Consider the following 21,161-nt stretch of genomic DNA (forward strand, 5'->3'; position numbering starts at 1 on the left):
CACCTACCACATTGGACCTTGGCTTGGGCCGACCAGGAATGGCCAGCCTAAGGAACTCAAGTCAATTCGACTCACTTGAACCCAAGAGTCTACTCAGCCTGGCAAGCAAGCAGGTAGACCGGGAGTCGCCCGGAACCCCCAGGCATTCTGAACGGTCTCGTAGACCACTGAAATATCTCCAAGACTATGTTATTAAATAATGTGTGTACATTCTAGAGGAAAGGGTGTAATGTATTGGGGTTTTTACTTGTACTGATTCACGTGTCTGTTTAAATACTGCTTAAAGGTTGCTCAATGGTGTGTCTGTGTAATGGTCACTGACTAAGCCAGACTTGTCTCCAAGAAGATCATTGGTAGATTTGGGGCGGGAATGGGTTCCTTTAAACCTATTGGCCGCCACCTAGTGGCCAACCGTATAAATAGCTGCGCAGCAGCCACTGTTTCAGTTCTGTTCCTGTTTACTTCAATAAAGCATGTTCCTGTTTGCAACCCTCCATCTCACTTATTGCCTGTAAAGAACCGGCTACACAACACTATCTATCTAGGCTTTTCCTTGGGAGAATAATTTTGAAGGTTGCCTTGTTATAAATTCTTGAATTTGACAATGACCACTATGTCAGTAGAAGCAGATACCTAATGCTGATTTTTAGGTACCATTTTCGACTGCAATCTTTTCTGTTTAATCTCCACCAGAGGCGATGGGATTTGTTCCCAAATGAGCAGACATGAGTTGCAAAACCTGTCCATTCTCCATAGCTTTTAAATCAATTGAACAATGTCTCTGCTCTTTTCAGTTACCCTTCTGGCTATCTTATTGATTCTTCTCTGATGCTTATGAAGTTTTATGAGGACTTTAACTTTATTGTCTCAATATTACTTTAACTGCCCTGATACTGTCTGGCTCTGTTGTCTTCTTGACCAAAGCAGAGCCAAACTGGGAAATCAGTGTGATCAATGATGTCCAATCTTTGGTAGCGTACTATAAATACTGAGATTTGCCTAGAAATGTGGCAGGAAATGCTCTATAACTCTATGATTGATTGGCTCTTCTGTTTGCTGCACCCTTATTGCCTTGGTACCCATTTATGGAAAACAGGGTAGCCTTATGCTAAATCAGACCTGGAGCTGATTGCCTACTTCCATTGGAAAACTCATTAAGGTTTTCTATGTTCTCAGTTGTCATGGAGAAAAAACCAGAGAGAGGTTGGTAACTCATAGAGCTCTGTTGCAGGAGTATTCCCTCCTATCCATCCACAGAATCCATGGGAATATTGATCTTTTGGGAAATCTTCCATGATGGCAATAATCCTGTTAAAGAATATGAAGTAAGGGGGTGGATTCCCACGCTAATATTTATGATGGTAGTCATTGGTGTTAATTAGTAAACAATTGAATGCCACTCTTGATGTCTTTCCAATGAAAGAGAGGGGACAAGAAACTTAAACAAAATTAAAAGCTGCCTTATCTTTATGTCTTTCTTATGGGAACACATTCCCTGATGTTGAGGGAGGGATGAGATTCTCCTAGCTCTGTCTAACAACAATTACTCTCCAGTTCTTGGGATGCCAAAGCAGATGATGACTGAATTACTGTTTTAATTATGACCTTTAAAAGCCACCCAACTTCATCCCAAATCAATTTCTGACTTCTGCAGAATTAGATGTAATCAATTAGAGTGGCTAGCTAACCTGGCAGGGCACAGAACAAGTAGCGGTGACAGCAATTCAGCCCAGACCCCTCATTTGATAAAGTAGACCACAACCTACTAGACCACAAGCTAGGAAAATGGGGGATAGACAGCATCACCACCAGATCAATTTGTAACTTTTTTTAATTTATTTTTTAATTTTAATTCCATTTATATCCCGCCCTTCTCCGAAGACTCAGGGCGGCTTACAAGCTTAGCAGTAGCCTTCATTCTATGTATATGCCTGCTTATTAGGGCTTTCACACACACCCCAAGGGGCATTATTACAAAGTCAGCTTAATTGCCCCCAACAATCTGGGTCCTCATTTTACCTACCTCGGAAGGATGGAAGGCTGAGTCAACCTTGAGCCTGGTGGGACTCGAACCTGCACTAATTGCAGGCAGCTGGTGTTACTTAAGGAGGCATTAGCCCACTGCTCCACCAAGGCTCTTATAACTGACAAACTGTACTCAACGGGTCATCCTTAATGATACTACATCTACATGGAGGGAAGTAAGCAGTGAGGTACCACAAGGTTCTGTCTTACAGACTTGAGCAACAGGCCCTATCCATCAAAATGAAATGTAATGTGGAGAAAAGCAAAGTTTTACACTTAGGCAGGAAAAACCAAAAGTACAAGTACAGATTAGGTGAAACTGGCTCAAAAACAGTCATTGTGAGACCTTGGAGTCCTAGTGGACGATCACTTAAACATGAGTCAGAAGTGTGTGGCAGCAGCCAAAAAAAGCTAATGCAGTCCTTGGCTGTATAAACAGAGGCACAGAATCAAAATCACGTGAAGTATTAGTACCTCTTTATAAAGGCTTAGTAAGGCCAGACCTGGAATACTGCATCCAGTTTTGGTCAACACATTACAAAAAAGATGTTGAGACTTTGGAAAAAGTGCAAAGAAGAGCAACCATAATGATTAAAGGTTGGGAGACTGAAACATATGAAGAATAGTTACAGGATTTGGATTTGGCTAGTCTAGAGGAAAGAAGGACTAGGGCGGGACATGATAGCAGTATTCCAGTATTTGAGAGGTTGCCACAAAGAGGAGGGGGTCAACTTATTTTCCAAAGCACCAGAGGACAGGACAAGAAACAATGGATGGAAACTAATCAAGGAAAGAAGCACCCTGGAATTAAGGAGAAACTTCCTAACAGTGAGGACAGTTAACCAGTGGAACAGCTTACCGTCAGAAGTTGTGGGTGCTCCATCAGTGGAGGTTTTTAAGAAGTGGCTGGACAGTCTGAAATGGTATAGGGTATCCTGCTTGAACAGGGGGTTAGACTAAAAGACCTTCAAGGTCCCTTCCAACTCTATTCTGATTGATTGAAGCAAATAGATAGCTGCCTCCAAAGAACATATATTTCTGAGAATCTGGATTTCCCACTCCTCGTGTCCTTGGACCAGGACCTTGCTCCTTGCTTGTGTTCAGTTCTATCATCGTTTGGTTCAAATGGTATAAACATTTAATGAATGATCCCTGTCTCTGCTCCCAATCCCTTCCATATGAGGGTAGCATCCTTCAGCAATGGGAGGAAAGTAGATTGCCATACTTTTCAAGCTTTGAGGATTCTACTAACTTGGAAATAGGGTTGACCTTGCAGTATCAGCAATAGACAACCTGTGCCCTTCCACCAGGAGTGTTCTGTCAGCCTTGCAAATGTAGCTCAGACAAAAACATACCTAGAAGTAGTAGCTCTTAGTAAGGTTATATTAACAGAATCTTGCAAGTACATCTCCCCTGTGCCTCCCACTTTTGTCCCAAAGATGCTTTTTCACCAGGCAACTGGATTTTCTTGTTTTTCTTTGAAGATGTTTCGCTTCTCATCCAATAAGCTTCTTCAGCTTTTGACTAGATGGTGGGGAAATGGAAGGATTTATACTCCTTGCAAACAGCTGGTCATTTGCATTCTTTTAGAGAGTTGTTGTGACCACCTGGAGATTTATCTGTGTTTCCAATAGTGGCAAATTTGTCTGTGTCATCAGGGTCACCTGAGTAGTGCAAATGGGTGTGGAGCCTTGCTGAAAGGACTGTGTTGTAGGACTGGAGATAAATGATGTCGTATCCCTTCCCCTCTGTTGAGAGAGGGCTGTTCAATTTTGACACAGATGGCCCTTTACACAACACGATAGGTTCCTTCTGAGATGTTTGCTTTGCTCCCATTCATTCTGCAAACTCAGCTGCCACTTGTCCAGAGACCAGTCTAGTCTGTAGCTCTTCCTCCTGTCCCCCAAGGTCATTCCCACATGCTGGGGTACTCGTGAGAGTTCCTTGTTAAGAATTATATAGTTGACTAAAATTTTGATTACGGAAATAAATGATGCAGTGTAAAAAGGAGCAACAAGGAAGCCTATATATTTCACAGTGGCCTGTTTCTGCAGGAGTAAAGAAATTGAAGCAGATACTGCAAGAGCTGCAGTTTGGTCCTAGGTAGAGGATGTTACCTTTAGGAAGGCACTTTAGGAAGACTCAAGAGAGAGCAAGCTTGCAACTTGTTATATAGCAGCATAAAACATCTTTGTCTTTCTTGGCTAACTTGGTTCCAGGAAAAAGAGCCTCCCTCTGCTCCGGATTGCTACTAAAAATAAAAGAACCTATCAACATCCATCCTTGTGTGTTATACAGTTTTAAATTTGGTCTTGATCCCTGAAAGATTCCCAAAGGTCATGGTGCCCCCCTGCATGCCAATGTGATTTTAAATGTCTCCCCGGGCTGCCACCCGCTTCTCTGTTGCCCCTGACTTTATTTTTTTTTAATCTTAAATTAACAGTGAAATTAAATGGGAATCTGATACGCTGCAAAGCAGCAGGAGCTTTTAGAACAAGAATGCATGGATGCTTTTGAGCCCTGCAAAGAGAAAATGAATTTGTTGAGAGTCTATAAGCTAGCTTTGGAACTCCACTAGTTTCCACTTTTTAAAACTAAAAATAAAAAACCTGGATGATTAAACATGATCCAGGGTATTAGATGGAATTGGTGAGATAATAATTAAATAAGAATTAACCCAGTAGATATGCAGGTAGACCGCAGTGGGGACCAGAATTTCTGAGGCTAAGCAAGGTGGTTGTTAAGTGAGTTGCACCCCATTTTATGACCCTTTTTGCCATGATTGTTAAGTGAATCACTGCATTTATTTAGTGAACCCCATGGTTGTTAAGCAAATTTGGATTCCCCCACTGAATTTGCTTGTCAGAAGCCAGCTGGAAAGGCTGAAAATGGCGATCACATGACCTCTGGGATGCTACAACCAAGGGCTCAAATTTTGATCACTTGATTGTAGGGATGCTGAGAGAGTCATAAGTGTGAGGACTGGTCATAACTCAATTTTTTCACTGCCATTGTAACTCTGAACAGTTGCTAAATGAATGATGGTTAAGTCAAGGAGTACCCCTGTCTTACATTAATATTCAGTCTAGGTAGGAGCTTTATGAGGAGCACATGGGATACACCTCCTGTTTTTTTTTATTGAAAAGTTTTATCATACATTTTATCTTTAACAGTCCCCCCTACCCCTCCCCTATCCCTCCTTCCCTACCCCTCCCCTCCCCCCCTCCCCTCCCCCCCACTTCCCAGAGCTAAGTACAAGGTATAAAAAACAAAAAGAACAATCATAAACATCCATATGCTAACAACCATAAACTCTAAAATCTATCATTCTCTAGCTCATATAGGATAACTACAAACACTATTAATATAAAATATATAAAAAAAAGAGAAAAAAAGAGAAAAGAAAGGAAGACTTATTCAAATGCTACATGAAACTTTTTAGTCCCATATTTGTTCTGGATATACTCAATCCATTTTCTCCACTCCATAATATAACGTTCTTGCGAGTGATCTTTCAAATAAGCCGATATCTTTGCCATCTCTGCCAGGTCAGAAACCTTTAAAGTCCATTCTTCTATAGTTGGCAGTTCCTCCTTCTTCCAATACTGACCTATTAAGAGTCTTGCTGCCGTAATTAAATTCAGCATCAATTTAGTGTCCACAACTGTAGCATCTGTAATTATTCCCAACAAAAAAAGTTGCGGACAAAACTTTATCCTTTGCTTAAAAATCTTCTGCATACAGTATTCCACCAAATTTTTATCCAAAAAGCCTTAACCTTTTTACAAGTCCACCATACGTGAAAATATGTTGCATCTTCGTCACCGCACCTCCAGCATTTAGGCTGATAATTCGGATACATACTTGCAAGCTTTTTAGGATCTAAATGCCATCTGTAAAACATTTTATAAAAGTTCTCCCTTAAATTTTGAGCTTGTGTAAATTTTACGTTCCTCACCCAAATCCTTTCCCACGTGTCCATTGTAATAACCTTGGATATTTTGGGCCCATTTAATCATACAATCTTTAACAAGTTCTGTTTCTGAGTCAATTTCTATCAATGCAAGATATATCCATTTAATATGTGCTGGACCCTGATTTCTAATTTGCTTTATCAGATTTTCATCAGTCATTGTAAAACCAATTTTCTGATCTTCTTTCCACCTGGCCCGTAGCTGAATATATTGAAACCAAGTTTGGACAATCTTCTCATCTCGCAAGAGGCTGTATGGTTTCAGACACCAAACATATCTTTCCAAGCTTAAAATCTCCTTATACGTAGTCACATCATGTTTAAAACCAACATTTATATTTTCTATTGCGTGTTTTGGGATTGCCCACAATGGTATCTTACAGTCTAACTTATGTCTATACTTCTTCCAAACTCTCAACAATGCCTGTCTTAAAATATGCACTCTAAACACATTATCTACCTTCTTATCATACAACAAGTATGCATGCCAGCCAAACAACAAGTCGTGGCCCTCAAGATTTAATAATCTCTCTTGTGTCAAATTAATCCAATCACTTATTCCTGCTAACGCAGCAGCTTCATAATATAATTTAAGATTGGGCATTTTAAGACCACCTCTTTCACGAGTATCCTGCATAATCTTAAGTTTAACTCGTGGCCTTTTCCCTGCCCAAACAAATTTGTTGATACCTCGCTGCCATTCCTCCAGATTAGAATCTTTCTTAAGAACCGGTATCATTTGAAATAAAAATAAAAATTTAGGCAGGACATTCATTTTCACTGCTGCGATTCGCCCCAACAAAGACAATTGCAATTTTTCCCAACTCTCCATTTCTTTTAGAATTTTCCCCCATAATTTTTCATACCCTACTTATTTTTATATAACTTTGTATTAGAGGGCGACAGAAGCACCCCCAAATATTTGACCCTTTTAACAATCTCAAATCCAGTTAATCCTTCTAGGAGAGCCTTTTGCGAAGCTGTCATATTTTTGGCCAGAATTTTAGTTTTTTGTATATTAACTTTAAATCCAGAAACCTTCCCATATTGTATTATTATCTCCATCAGGTCCACAACAGAGTTCTCCGGCTGGGTCACTGTAACAACCAGATCATCTGCGAACGCTCTCAATCTATAATCCTGATCTCTAATTTGTATACCCTTAATTTTTTCCGAATTCCGTATTTTAACCAATAATATCTCCAATGTTAACACAAATAACAAGGGCGATAACGGACACCCTTGCCTTGTGCCCTTCTCAATATTACATGCTTCTGTCAGGCTATTATTAACTATTATTCGGGCAGTTTGTTTTTGATATAATGCCCTAATTGGTTGCAGAAAATTTTCCCCAAAATTCATTTTATCTAGAACTTTCATCAAAAATTGCCAATTCAATTGATCAAAAGCTTTTTCAGCATCTAAAAAAATTAGCGCCGCAGGGATCTGGTTGTTCCTCTCCAAAAACTCTAACACATCAACTATATGCCTCACATTATTTTTCATTTGCCTGCCACTAATAAACCCCGTTTGGTCCCCATGAATCACCTGTTGCAGAACCCTCATCAGTCTATTAGCCAACACCTTAGCAAATATCTTATAGTCTGTATTTAAAAGTGATATCGGTCTATAATTTTTAACTTGAGTAGCATCTTGGTCTTCCTTTGGAATCAAAGAAATAAAAGCAGTTTTCCAAGACGGAGGCACCTTTCCCCCCCTCTGAATTTTCTGGAACAGTTCCTTTAACGGTTTTATCATCTCTAATTGTAAATTTTTGTAATAAGCCGCAGTCAGACCATCCGTACCTGGCGCTTTGTCCACCTTCAATTCCTTAATTGCTATAAGAATTTCTTCTTCTGTTATCAATTGATTAATCCCATCTTTTTGTACTTGCGTAAGAACCGGGATGCTAGCATTCTCCAAAGGGATACACCTCCTGTTATATAGGATGGATTGAGACAAAGTGCCAAGCAGAATCATCCACCGAGCTTCACAGCTGACAATGGACTGAACCCTGAACATTATTCATCATACCATACTAGCACAAAACATGGATTTCTCATGACTGGTTGTGCAGCCATTTGTGAACAAGCTAGTTGCCATTTTGTGAGACGATCGATGATGTGTTTTTGGAAATGGCAAAGCTCAAGCACAGTGCAAAATGAGAACGTGTGATTCATAATTAATTTGATCTAGTTATAACCAAGAACAAAACTTCCTCAGGGTCAGCTTTCAAAGAATTATTCCATTATCGCTCATCTCCCATTCTCATTTGGTCTGACCTGGAGAGTGAAATGAATGTGGAACTTCAAAGCAGAACAAGCCTGTGTTTTATTTTGAAGCATTTCCCCCTTGGAGATGGTGTGATTTCTCTATTGCAGTATTCATAATTATAGTATATTTATTGGAAGCTTGAAGTTTAACTGGTATTAGATTGCTCAGAATATTGCAATTGGGTATCTAATTAGAGAAATTAATAACTAATTCTAGATAGTAAGAAAACCCAGGAAACCATGTTTAAAAGATGACAAAGCTATACCAATCCAATTTCCCACAAAAGTTCTAGTTATCTTTAGGATTTCTCTTTGTAGCCATAGTAAACATGTCTTTCTGAAAACGAATCAGTCACCGCAGAAGAAAATGGGTGGGTTCATTCCCCATTCCAATTTTATTTTCAGGTTGGAGGTGTCAATTTAAACAGAAGACCGGAGAAAAATAATTATATTCTGCACCAAATGTGATTTCTGCATATTAAGGACACCTGAAGGTCGCTGGCCCTGAGCACTAGTGTTTGTGGACATGAGGGAAGCAAGAAGAAGGAGGAAAAATACGTTTTCATCTTGCATTATAATTCCTTGGGCTTTGGGACCTCCATCTACTTTATAAACAAGCACGACTTTTCATCGCTTCAAAATATAAGCCATTTTCTTATAAGCTTAACTGGATCACATCAAGACAGGACTAATCTACACAACAAAATTCATGACCAAGCACAGACAATGAGCCAGTTGCTATCACAATCATACCCCAGCACAAATTTGTGTCAATTGCTATTTTGGACAGGTACAAGTAATCTTTGACTTATGATCACAATTGAGCCCAAATTTTCTGTTGCTAAGTGAGACATTTGTTAAGTGATTTCCCCCCACATTTTGCAAACTTTCTTGCCACAGCTGTTAAGTGAATCACTGCAGCTGTTAAGTTAGTAACACGGTTGTTAAGTGAATCTGGTTTCCCCATTGACTTTGCTTGTCAGAAAAAGGCAAATGTCAATCACATGGCCCCAGGACACTGCAACTGTCCTAAATATGAGTCAGTTGTCAAGTGTCTGAATTTTGATCATGTGACCACGGGGATGCTGCAAAGGTCGTAAGTGTGAAAAATGGTCATAAGTCACTTTTTCATTCCCTTTGTAAGTTCAAATGATCCTGAAATGAATGAATGGTTGTAAGTTGGGGATTACCTGTAAATACAAAAACACTACTTTCCTCACATACATCTGAATTTATTTGAGCAGCATGCCGTAAGAAGGGGCCAGTACAGAATAGTATCCTTCCCTAGTAAAATTTGGATCTGTCTCTTTTAAAAATTGCTTCCAAATTGTCGTCTTAAAGTGACACAAGTGGAATGTATTACTATAAATGCTTGGAAAATGAACCTATTTATTACATTAACTCCATTTCACTTAAAATAAATCAAATTTAGTTTTTGTCTTCCATCGCATCTTTGTCCTGCCTTTCTGATTTTACCCAGTGTTTTACAAAGGTCCTTCTAAATCTGAGCCAGAGGAAAGTGGATACCTCCTACTTTAGTAGACAAGGTTCTTGGGAAAAAAGATTAAAAATGAGCTGCAGGCTCCCCACAGCTCCTGGCATAGGGCAAGTTGAGTCAAAGCCAAGAAAAAACTTATCAAGGTACCAGATCCAGCATGCCTCAATTTTTATTGCTCTGAGCAAATTCTTCAGCAGGATTTTATGGTGCCTCAATAGTTAATATATATAATTGACTTTAAAAAAAGAACTTACCACCTGGAAGGCATGGAGATTACAAAGACATGCTATTCATCAGGCACTCCTTTGCAAACCGTGAAATTTCTGAATGATTAACCATGAATTCCCAGCTCCGTGAGAAACATGCGTTGTTAAAAAAGGACACTAAGCATCAGAAACTCCTCAATACAGGTAGTCCTTGACTTACAACAACTTTTCTTGCCACTGTAGTTAAGTAAATTACTGCAATTATTAGTCACATGGTTGTTAAATGAATCTGGCTTTCCCATTGACTCTGCTTGTTAGAAGGTCGCAAAAGGTGATCACATGACCCTGGGACACTGCAACCGTCATAAATATGAGTCAGTTGCCAAGCATCTGAATTTTGATCACGCGACCATGGGGATGCTGCCACGGCCGGAAGTGTGAAAAACAGTCATATGTCACTCTTGTCCATGCAACTTTGAATGGTTACGAAATGAACTGTTGTAAGTCAAGAACTACCTGTACTCGGGCCCAAGATTTTCCAACCATAGAGGAAAAATATTTATATTTCCATGGGGGGGGGGGGAAGAACTTGTCCACATGGTCCTCAACATGCATGGAGGAGACATTCCCATAGCATCTCTGCCATAGTTATACAGCTCTGGGACTGGACAATGGGTGAATGGGAAACTCTTAATTGTAGTCTTTATAGAGGAAACTCATCTGCATACAGAATTGACAACCTACTGTCCCAAATTGTTTTCTGCAACTCCCAGATTCTCTCACTTTGCACACCTGTCCACTTTATTCTTTGCCCCCCCATTTCCAGTTTTGCATCTCTATGGCAGTTTAGCAAATGCAAACCTGTGATATTTGACAAGTTTTTAGGAGAAGATATACAGGTAGTCCTCAACTTACAACAGTTCATTTAGTGACCACTTGGCCATACAATGGCACTGAAAAAGTGACATGACCATTTTTCACACTTACGACCGCTGCAGCATCACCATGGTCATGTGATCAAAATTCAAACCCTTGGCAACTGACTCATATTTACGACGGTTGCAGTGTCCCGGGATCCTGTGATCACCTTTGTGACCTTCTGACAAACAAAGTCAACGGGGAAGCCAGATTCACTTAACAACCATGGTGATTTACTTAATAACTGTGGCAAGAAAGGTTGTAAAATAACGGTCTCGCTTAGCAACAGAAATTTGGGCCTCAATTGTGGTCATAAGTCAAGTACTATCTGTACTTATAGAACTACAGCTTCCAATATTCCATGAGAAAGAGGAACATCCATTAAAACAGTTCCTCACAACTCCTATTCTAGAACTGCTTGCTCTCTCAAATCTGGCAAACAGGTTGTTTATTACAAACCACTTATTTTTTGCTGACTAATGAATGTCTAGAGCAGTGTTTTTCAACCACTGTTCCGCGGCACACTAGTGTGCCGCGAGATGTTGCCTGGTGTGCCGTGGGAAAAATTGAAAATTATAAAATACTTTCTTTGTGTTTATTTGATTCCTATTCAAGAGAATTACTTTATATATAGTCAATATAGGCACAGAGTTAAATTTTTTAACATTTTCTAATGGTGGAGTGCCTCGTGATTTTTTTCATGAAACAAGTGTGCCTTTGCCCAAAAAAGGTTGAAAAACACTGGTCTAGAGAGCCACTGTGGTGTAGTGGTTAAGGCTCCAGGCTAGAAATGGGTGACCAGGAGTTTTATTCCTATTTTAGGCTTGAAGGAAGCTGGGTGACCTTGTTCCAGTTCTTCTTTCTTTCTTTCTTTCTTTCTTTCTTTCTTTCTTTCTTTCTTTCTTTCTTTCTTTCTTTCTTTCTTTCTTTCTTTCTTTTCTTTCTTTCTTTCTTTCTTTCTGAGGCACTGGACTGAGTTGTACCCTTGCGGCCCCTGACCCGGTGCAGATCCCAACGAGCTCCATGGTTCTCTGCGGAGCTCCGGGAGATGAAGCGTCGGAAACGGGGCCTAGAGAGCTGCTGGAGGTCCAGCCGATCCGAATCCGACCAATTGCGGTTAAGAACCTATATTAGGTCTTATCTCGCTGCGATGAAGGTGGCGAGGTGTAATTACTTCTCCACCCTCATCGCGTCCGCAGATAATCGCCCGGCCGCCCTGTTTAGGGTGACTCGCTCACTTCTTAATCAGGAGGTGAGGGGGGATCCCTTACAGGGTCGTGCCGAGGAGTTTGGTCAGCATCTGTCGGACAAAATCGCTCGGATTCGGACCGGTTTGGACTCCAGCTGGGCAGAGTCTGACGATCAGGACACGGGCGGTCTTGTCAATGTTATCTGGGAGGAGTTTGATTCTGTGACCCCTGATGAAGTGGACAGGATTATGGGGAGGCTGAGCTCCACCACATGTTTATTGGACCCGTGCCCTTCCTGGCTGGTTTATGCAGCTAGGGAGAGGACACGAGGCTGGTTCCAGGCGGTGATATCTGCTTCTTTGAGTGAGGGTAATTTCCCCACCGTCTTGAAGGAGGCGGTGGTGAGACCCCTCCTCAAGAAGCCTGCCTTGGACCCAGCTGTGTTGAACAACTTTCGTCCAGTCTCCAACCTTCGCTTCCTTGCGAAGGTTGTTGAGAGTGTGGTGGCGCATCAGCTCCCTCTGGTCCTGGATGAAGCGGATTATCTGGACCCGTACCAATCGGGTTTCAGGCCCGGGTACGGCACGGAGACGGCATTGGTCGCTCTGGTGAATGATCTCTGGAGGGCCCGGGATAGGGGATGTTCCTCTGTCCTAGTCCTATTAGACCTCTCAGCGGCTTTCGATACCATCGACCATGGTATCCTGCTGCGGCGTCTCAGGGGATTGGGAGTGGGAGGCACAGTTTTTCGGTGGTTCTCCTCCTATCTCCTGGGACGTTCGCAGTCGGTGTTGGCAGGGGGGCAGAGATCGGCCCCTAGGTCTCTCGTTTGTGGAGTTCCTCAGGGGTCGGTTCTCTCGCCTCTCCTGTTCAACATCTACATGAAACCGCTGGGTGAGATCATTCGTGGTTTTGGAGTTGGGTATCATCAATATGCTGATGATACCCAACTTTTTATTTCTACCCCAAACCACCCCAGTGATGCCCTCGCTGTGATGTCCCGTTGCCTGGAGGCGGTTCGGGTCTGGATGGGGAGGAACAGACTTCAACTCAACCCGGACAAGACTGAGTGGCTGTACATTCCGGCATCCCGGGACATTCAAAATGTTCCATCCCTTTCTATGGGGGGTGAGCTGTTGCCCCCCGTGGATAGGGCTCGCAACTTGGGAGTCCTCCTAGATTCACTACTTACCTTGGAAGATCATGTAGCAGCTGTGACTAGGGGGGCTTTCGCCCAGGTTCGCCTGGTGCGCCAGTTGCGGCCCTATCTGGACCGGGATGCCCTGTGTACGGTCACTCATGCGCTCGTGACCTCTCGCCTTGACTACTGTAATGCTCTCTACATGGGGCTTCCCTTGAAGACCACTCGGAGGCTCCAACTGGTACAGAATGCGGCCGCGAGAGTTGTCTTGGGAGTTTCCCGGTACTCCCATGTTACACCTTTGCTCCGCGAGCTACATTGGTTACCAGTTGTCTTCCGGGTGAGGTTCAAGGTCTTAGTGATGGTTTTCAAGTCCCTACATGGCATGGGTCCGGAATACCTCGGGGACCACCTGCTGCCGGCGTCAACCCCCCTCCGCCCTGTGCGTTCCCACAGAGAGGGCCTCCTCAGGGTGCCTCCAGTCAGAGAATGCCGGCTGGTGGCCCCCAGGGGGAGGGCCTTCTCTGTGGGCGCCCCGGCTTTGTGGAATCAACTGCCGGTGGAGCTCCGGATGGTACCGGATCTCAGCTCCTTCCGGCGCGGGTTAAAGACCCACCTGTTTGAACAAGCTGGCCTGGCCTGATGGGGAGTTAATTTGGGTTTTAAATATTTGTATATTTTATTGTTTTATCTTGGGCATTAATTTAATTCTATTTTAACTTTTGTAGTTTTGTATTTTTATCATATGCCCTGTTCACCGCCCTGAGTCCCTTGGGAGAAGGGCGGTATAAAAATTTAATAAAAACTAAAAAAAAAAACAACTAAACTTTTCTTTTCTTTTTCTTTCCCTTTCCTTTCCTTCTTTCTCTCTCTCTCCCCCTCTTTCCCTCTCTCCCTCTTTCTCTCAAGGACAAGGGCAAGCCACATTTGAAAAAATCCTGCCAAGGAAACTGCAGGGACTTGCAAAATATATGTTTCCCCCCCCATTTTTAACTGATGGCTAACAATGTTTTAATTAAAAATAATAATTACAGCTATTTTGCTTTGATCTAGCAAATACTTTTCATGAATCTAAGTAGATTCTTTTTTTGTTTAAGTCTAAGATTCTGCAATAGAAAGTACATAGGACTTAATTTAACCTTCACTAATCTGGTATGGTATCGGTGTGTTAAGACTGCAATAGCTGAGAATCCTTGGAACTGGAATTCCAACCAACTTAGAGAATGCTTGGATGGGTAAAGCTAATCTAATCTATGGCCTTCATCATAAAACGTGATGAAAGCCACCATTGATTTGTTGATTGACCCATCAAGTTGGTGTCCACTCTTAGCAACCACATAGATAGGCTTTCTCCAGGAGATCTTTCAGATCTTCCAGTGGTGCACGCCCATTGCCAGGGTAAATTTAGTGTATCCATCTTGCTGCTAGTTGTTCTTTTTTTCCTCTTTCCTACCACTTTTCCCAGCATTGAGGAATTATCAAGAAAGAAGGGTTTTTGTATAATGTGTCCAAAATATAATAATCTGAGTTTAGTCATTTGTGCCTCAAATAAAAATTCTGGCTTGATTTCTTCTATGATCCATTTGTTGCTTTCTTGGGCATCCACAATAAGTTTGAAAACATAAATACTCTATTTTGCTTCTTTTAAAGTTCAACTTCTGCTTCCAACTCCTTCCCCACTGTTCCGTATTCTTTTGATGAAGAACAGAGAGGTGGGAAATGCAGTGGGATGAGGTACATTTAAGCCTTTTGACTCTCGGCTGAAAATTAAATGATAAAGTAGTAACATCCCCTTGGAACTGAATGTAACTCTTAATGTCTTCAGGGATATTTTCATGTACTTTTCTTGGCAACAGTATGGTAGTGGTTTGCCACTGTCTTCTTCTGTGAAATTTTAGCCACTATTTTAGTCTCCAGTTCTGGAATACCTGATGGTCCTGAATCTAACAAAATGGACCCTGCTTAGCTTTCCAGAACAGCCCAGGCTGACTTGGAACTGTCATCTATTGGCCCAAAGATGCTTTTTCAAAAGGCAACTGGACTTCCTTTGTTTTTCCTTGAAGACCTTTCATTTCTCATTCAAGAAGCTTCAGAACTGAAGAAGCATCTTGGATGAGAAGTAAAACGACTTCAAGGAAAAACACCTTTTGAAAAAGCACCTTTGGGAAAACCATGACCTCCACAGGTTTCTGTCATCTATTGAATCAATAGTGGATAAGACCATACTTGGAAGAGAGCAAAGAAGTATCAAAAAGGATGAACACATAGATGTGTTGAAGCAAATCCAGCCTCATTTGAAGTTAAGACAAGAATGCTTTCTCTAACGTTTCCATGTATTTCCTTATAAGCTCAGCAGATTCATTTCTATAGGACGGCCAACTGATCAGTACCACCTCCTCTTCCTCCTCCAACTTCTCCTGATCCAGTTCATTATCTCAGGAAATAAATTGCTCCAAGCGAAGTGTGACACTTGCGTGAGGGCGACTTTCTGGCTGCTGAGGCTATTAATGTTTAAGATGCAATTAGAAGAGGGGTAGAAAACAGCTTTAGTAGAGCATTTCTCAGACCATTAGTTTAAAGAATTTTCCACATAATTTCTCCCTGACATTCATAAATAGAAAAGAAAAAAAAATCTATTTCCTCTCTTTTGCTAAATGTAGCTTGATTCTAATCAGAAACAATAGTAGCTATCTATTTCATATGCTCCAGTACATGATAATTTTTCTCTGACTATACACAAAAAGATATTATTAGAAGAAGAGTTTGTCTCTAGGTTTCTAAGTTTCTAGCCTTCATCCTTAAAGGTCTCCTAATTTTGTCACTTATAAGGGGAAAGGCTTAATGAGCTATATCAGTGTTTCTCAACCTTGGCAAGTTTAAGATGAGTGATACTATATGGTGATATATTGGTTGATACATTGCTGGCTGGGGAATTCTGGGAGCTGAAGTCCACCCATCTTAAACTTGCCAAGGCTGAGAAACAGTAATCTACATCTTTCTTCTTGGCTACTTCTATTTCATTAATTGTCACATAATATGGCAGACCTCCTTCAAAAGAACACACCATGGATAATTTTGAAATAGAAGGTTTAAAGATAACATCTTTAGAATATTGATGTCCTGAGTAATGCTATCATGGTAATATCATATATAAAGGTAAAGGTTCCCCTGCACATGCATGCTAGTTGTTTCTGACTCTCCGTTTCAAAGCTGAAGAGCCAGCGCTTGTCCGAGGACGACTCCGTGGTCATGTGGCCAGCATGACTAGACGCCAGAGGCGCATGGAACGCTGTTCCCACCGTAGTGGTCCCTATTTTTCTACTTGCATTTTTACGTGCTTTCGAACTGCTAGGTTGGCAGAAGCTGGGACGAGTAACAGGTGCTCACTCTGTTACGCGGCACTCGGGATTCGACCCACCAAACTGCCGACCATCTGATCGACAAGCTCAGCGTCCTAACCCACTGAGCCACCGCATCCCTTAATATCATATATAGTATCATAATAATAACAGAAATACTATAATTATGTTATTATATTTCACACAGTTAGAGCTGGGCAACAGGTTAAGCTCTGAGCTATGGTTTACAAGGGCAAAGTTCACATGGCATAGCAAACCAAAATCATTGGTTTAGAGCAATATGTGAACCCGTGGCCAGCCATATTTTATTTATGTGCAAAGTAATTCTTGGTTTCTTTTGATCAGGTTTTGCAAAGCTCTGCTATAAGCTTTATTTGCATAACATTCTCCCCAGACCCTAAATTAATTGCACACACTGCATCTTTGCAATACACTGACCCACAAATAAGCAAATCATATTGATCCACTCTATTGTGAGTAGTCTGTTCTGACCTTTCATTTGGATGTTCACTAAGTGGCAGGGAAGAGACTGAATAAATACAAAATAAAATACAGAAATACCAAAAAAATATATGCAAATAAGCTGAAGAAAAGTGGACCACTTAGGTAGTTGCTGCAAGAAAATCACACAGACTGACTATAGACAACAGCATGACAAAATAACAACAATGGAATATCTGCAACAAATACCTGCAAGCAACAACTGGTGGTACCACAAAATAGAGAAAGCGATCAAAACGAAGAAGGTGAAGTGCTCTAGGACTTTAGAATCAAACAGATAAGCACCTGCCACATAACAACCCAGACTTAACAACTGTTGATAAGAAAGACAATAAAGTCTGGATAGTAGACGTGGCAGAACCTGGAAAGAACAGAATAAGAGAGAAAGAACTGGAGAATCTAACAAAATTCAAAGACCCATATACAGAAAGAGAACGACTGTCACAAAAGAAAGCAAAGATAGTACCAATATTAATGGGCAGCCCCAAACATCTAGAGCGCTACTTGAACATCACTGGCACTGACAAAGCCCTAATCAAAAGGCAGCTTTACTTGAAATAGCTTACATCATGCCACGATATCTTTAACATCTTCAGACATCATCTGCCTATCCCTGCTTTTTTGGGAAGGATTCGATAGATCAGTAAAAATGCCAAATCCAGTCTAAGTATCTCAACCTAATAATAAATGAACTTTTTGTTACCACCTAATGATTATCCTAGCAACAAAAACAAAGAAATATATCATAGAACAAATCAATCCAGAGTTCTTAGTCAAGGTACAAATGACCTGGCTCAAAATATCATATTTTGGGTACATTGTGTGCAGAGCCAGCTCTCTTGAGAAATCTGTAATGCTTACAAAAATGGAAGGAAATGGAAGAAAGGAACAACCAGCAGCAAGGTGAATAGACTGTATTATAGTGTTGATGAATGTACTGTTGGAAGATGTGAAGGATGAGGATGAAACCAGATTGCCTTGGGGAAAATCTATCTGTGTGATTGACTTGATGGCATATAATCAATCAAAAACCCTCAACAAAGATTGTTCTCTATGGTTGAGTTCACTCTTCCTTTTTCTGCCAGTAGAACTCTAAGGACTGTTTCAGCTGTTTCATCTCCTAGAGCTTGTCTAAAAATGACAAGACTCCCCTGAATGGGACCCATGGGACAATCCAACTGAAATCATTGTCACCCATTCGTTTCAAGCAACCAAAGCCTAAACTGAATTATACACTAGGACCTCAGAGACAGCCACAAGCTCACTCTGAAACCCAGCTAGATCCATCAGGTTCTTGGGAAGATGATTAAACAGGTCCTTCCAAGGTGGGGGACAGCCACAGAAAAGTCTAAGGCTAAGAAGAATCTGAACTTGATAAGCAAATAATAGTACCTTCGCCCCACAAATTCCAGATCACACTAAAATTAAAACCAGTTCTGATGTGTGTGGAGTCCTTGTTGACCTGAGTTAGTTTCATAGTTCCCACAATGGGCTTGAACTCCCAAACTACTTCTGATTCCATGCCCAGAGAAGATAGGTTGAAATTCCTCAAGACTGGAAAGTCTAGGAAGCCACTCTGGTTGTGGTGTCCATCAGCAAGGAGGTTGGTAAGTAGCAACAATCTCATCTGTTCCTTAGAGCCCAACATCACAAACAGGATGTCATATCCATCTAATTAGTGAAGCAGCATCCTTGACAAGTATGAGTCCCTCTAATGAAGATGCTTAGATCTGTCTGAGCCCAACTAGGACAGACATGATAAGTGGGATTTGAAGCAAAATGCTGTGCTGTTTATCCAGCCAACTTACCTTGCCCTTCTCCAAAATACTATACAGGTAGTCCTTGATTTATGACCATTCGTTTAACAATCATTTGAAATTACAACAGTGCTGAAAAAACTTACTTATGGTCAGTCCTTGTCCTTGTGACAGTTGCAGAATCCTTGTGGTCACGTAACAATTTGGGCACTTAGCAACTGGCATGTATCTATGACAACTGCAGGGTCCTGGGTTACATGATTGCCATTTGTGACCTTCCTAGATGGCTTCTGACAAGCAAAATCAATGGGGAAGTTGGATTCACTTAATGACCATGATCTGCTTAATGTCCATGTCAGAAAGGTTGTAAAATCAGACATGGCTCACTTCAGAAGTGCATTGCTTAGCAACAGAGGTCCCAATTGAGAACTGCCTATATTCCATCCTCTCTCACTGTCCATCAGCATGCTGTCAAATAAGGATGGCATGACCTTATTGGGCTGAATTTTGGGGGGAGGGATCTTCCTTGAAGAGCTATCTTAATGATTTTTCATACTACAGTTCTGAAAATGTTTATAGAGTTTTCCTAAATCACCCACTGTTGCATTAATATCTTGGTTACTGAAATGATTCACATTTGGGGAATGAGCTCAAATGGGTATGCTCTTCCTATGTATTCCTGTTGCCCTTGACCATTGATCATGTTGGCTGGGACTGAAAAGGCAGTTAAACCTACTGAAGGGAATTGGTTGAGGTGAAGATGGAATATAGAATAACAGAACACAATAACAGAATAACAGAGTTGGAAGGGACTTTCTAGTCCAACCCCCCCCCCCGCTTAAGAAACCCTCTACCATTTCAGACAAATGGTTGTCCAATCTCTTCTTTAAAACCTCCAGTGTTTTTAGTTGAGCATTCACCACTTCTGGAAGCAGGTTGTAATTGTTCTCACTGTCAGGAAGTTTCTCCTTAGTTCTAGGTTGCTTTTCTCCTTGGTTAGTTTCCATCCGTTGCTTCTTGACCTGCCTTCAGGTGCTTTGGAAAATAGCTTGACTCCCTCTTCTTTGTGGCAGCCCCTGAGATATTGGAACACTCCTATCATGTCCCCCCTCGCCCTTCTCTTCATTAAACTAGACATACCCAAATCCAGCAACCATTCTTAATATGTTTTAGCCTAATAATATAAATAACACTATAATCTTCTGGGCTGGCTAACAAAATAAATGAAACGGGGATGCGATAGCTCACCTAAGAATCCTTCTTCATCCACAATGACTGTGTAGTCTTCAGGTGTCTCAGTCAGGCTGAAAAATTTGCACCTGGAAGAGAGAGAGAAGCAGGAGAAAAAACGTGTTTAGCTCCCAGTCAACCGTCAAGATTAACGCATACTTAATTTAGAAACCACACTTTCTAAATGAATGTATTAGATATTTATCCCTTTTTTATTTTTGTATAAATAACCAAAGGTGGTTGAACATACATAATGCTCCTTCCTCCTCCATTTTCCCTACAACAACAACAACCCTGTGAGGTGGTTTGGGCTGAGAGGAGTAACTGGCCCCAAATCACCAAGCTGGCTTTCATCCAATAGGTCTCAGTGAGACCTTTCTTCTTATAGATGACCTATGCCTGTGCCTTCCTATGATGGACATTTATTTGAGAGTAAATTCCCAGAAGGAATTTGAGATACAGACCTGACTAAGCTTGTATGAGGCTGCAACGGCTTTGCATGTGTGTGCCTTTGAGTCAGTTGTCACTGCTGGCGAATGCCTGGACTAGTTCCCTGCATTTTTTTTGGCAACATTTCAGAAGTGGTTTGCTATTGCCTGCTTCCATGGAGAAGAATCAAGTTACCTATAAAGTGACTCTGCAACAGATTATTTTCTTACAAGTGCACCTTTAAAAGACTGTGGTGGCGCAGTGGTTAGAACGCAGTATTGCTGGCTAACTCAGCCCACAGCCTGGGGTTCGATCCTGATGGGCTCAAGGTTGACTCAGGCTTCCACCCTTCTGAGGTTGGTAAAATGAGGACCCAGACTGTTGGGGGCAATAGACTGACTTTGTAAACCACTTAGAAAGGGCTTTAAAGTACTATGAAGTGGTAGATGTCTAAGTGCTATTGCTACTTAAGAACACATTTAAGCATACATATTTCAGCTAGTTTACTCATTATTCAAAAAAGAGTAATGGCATTGCTGAAGCAGGATGGAGAAACAGGATGCAAGCTCAGATTTGCATAAAATTAGCAATACGGTAATTCAGATAAACACAGAATCTTGCTGAAATTTGGCTAATCCTAAAATGTATCAGGCTTGGTTGA

The 21,161-nt window shown here is 41.3% G+C and overlaps 1 protein-coding gene across 3 annotated transcripts in view; it reads right to left on the bottom strand.

Annotated features, from left to right (window-relative positions):
* Window positions 1–21,161, bottom strand: part of CASTOR2 (cytosolic arginine sensor for mTORC1 subunit 2) — a 118,889-nt gene that overhangs the window by 61,690 nt on the left and 36,038 nt on the right. For all 3 annotated transcript variants that reach the window (XR_014490827.1, XM_083349400.1, XM_083349401.1), the window contains exon 2: window positions 20,090–20,160. Coding sequence is in view for 2 of the 3 variants with exons in the window: in XM_083349400.1 (XP_083205526.1) it covers window positions 20,090–20,160 (71 nt within the window). In the remaining variant the exon portion in view is untranslated. The remainder of the gene's footprint in view (window positions 1–20,089; window positions 20,161–21,161) is intronic.

The sequence above is a fragment of the Vipera ursinii genome (genome assembly GCF_947247035.1).
Source record: "Vipera ursinii genome assembly, chromosome: 1".
Classification (NCBI taxonomy): domain Eukaryota; kingdom Metazoa; phylum Chordata; class Lepidosauria; order Squamata; family Viperidae; genus Vipera; species Vipera ursinii.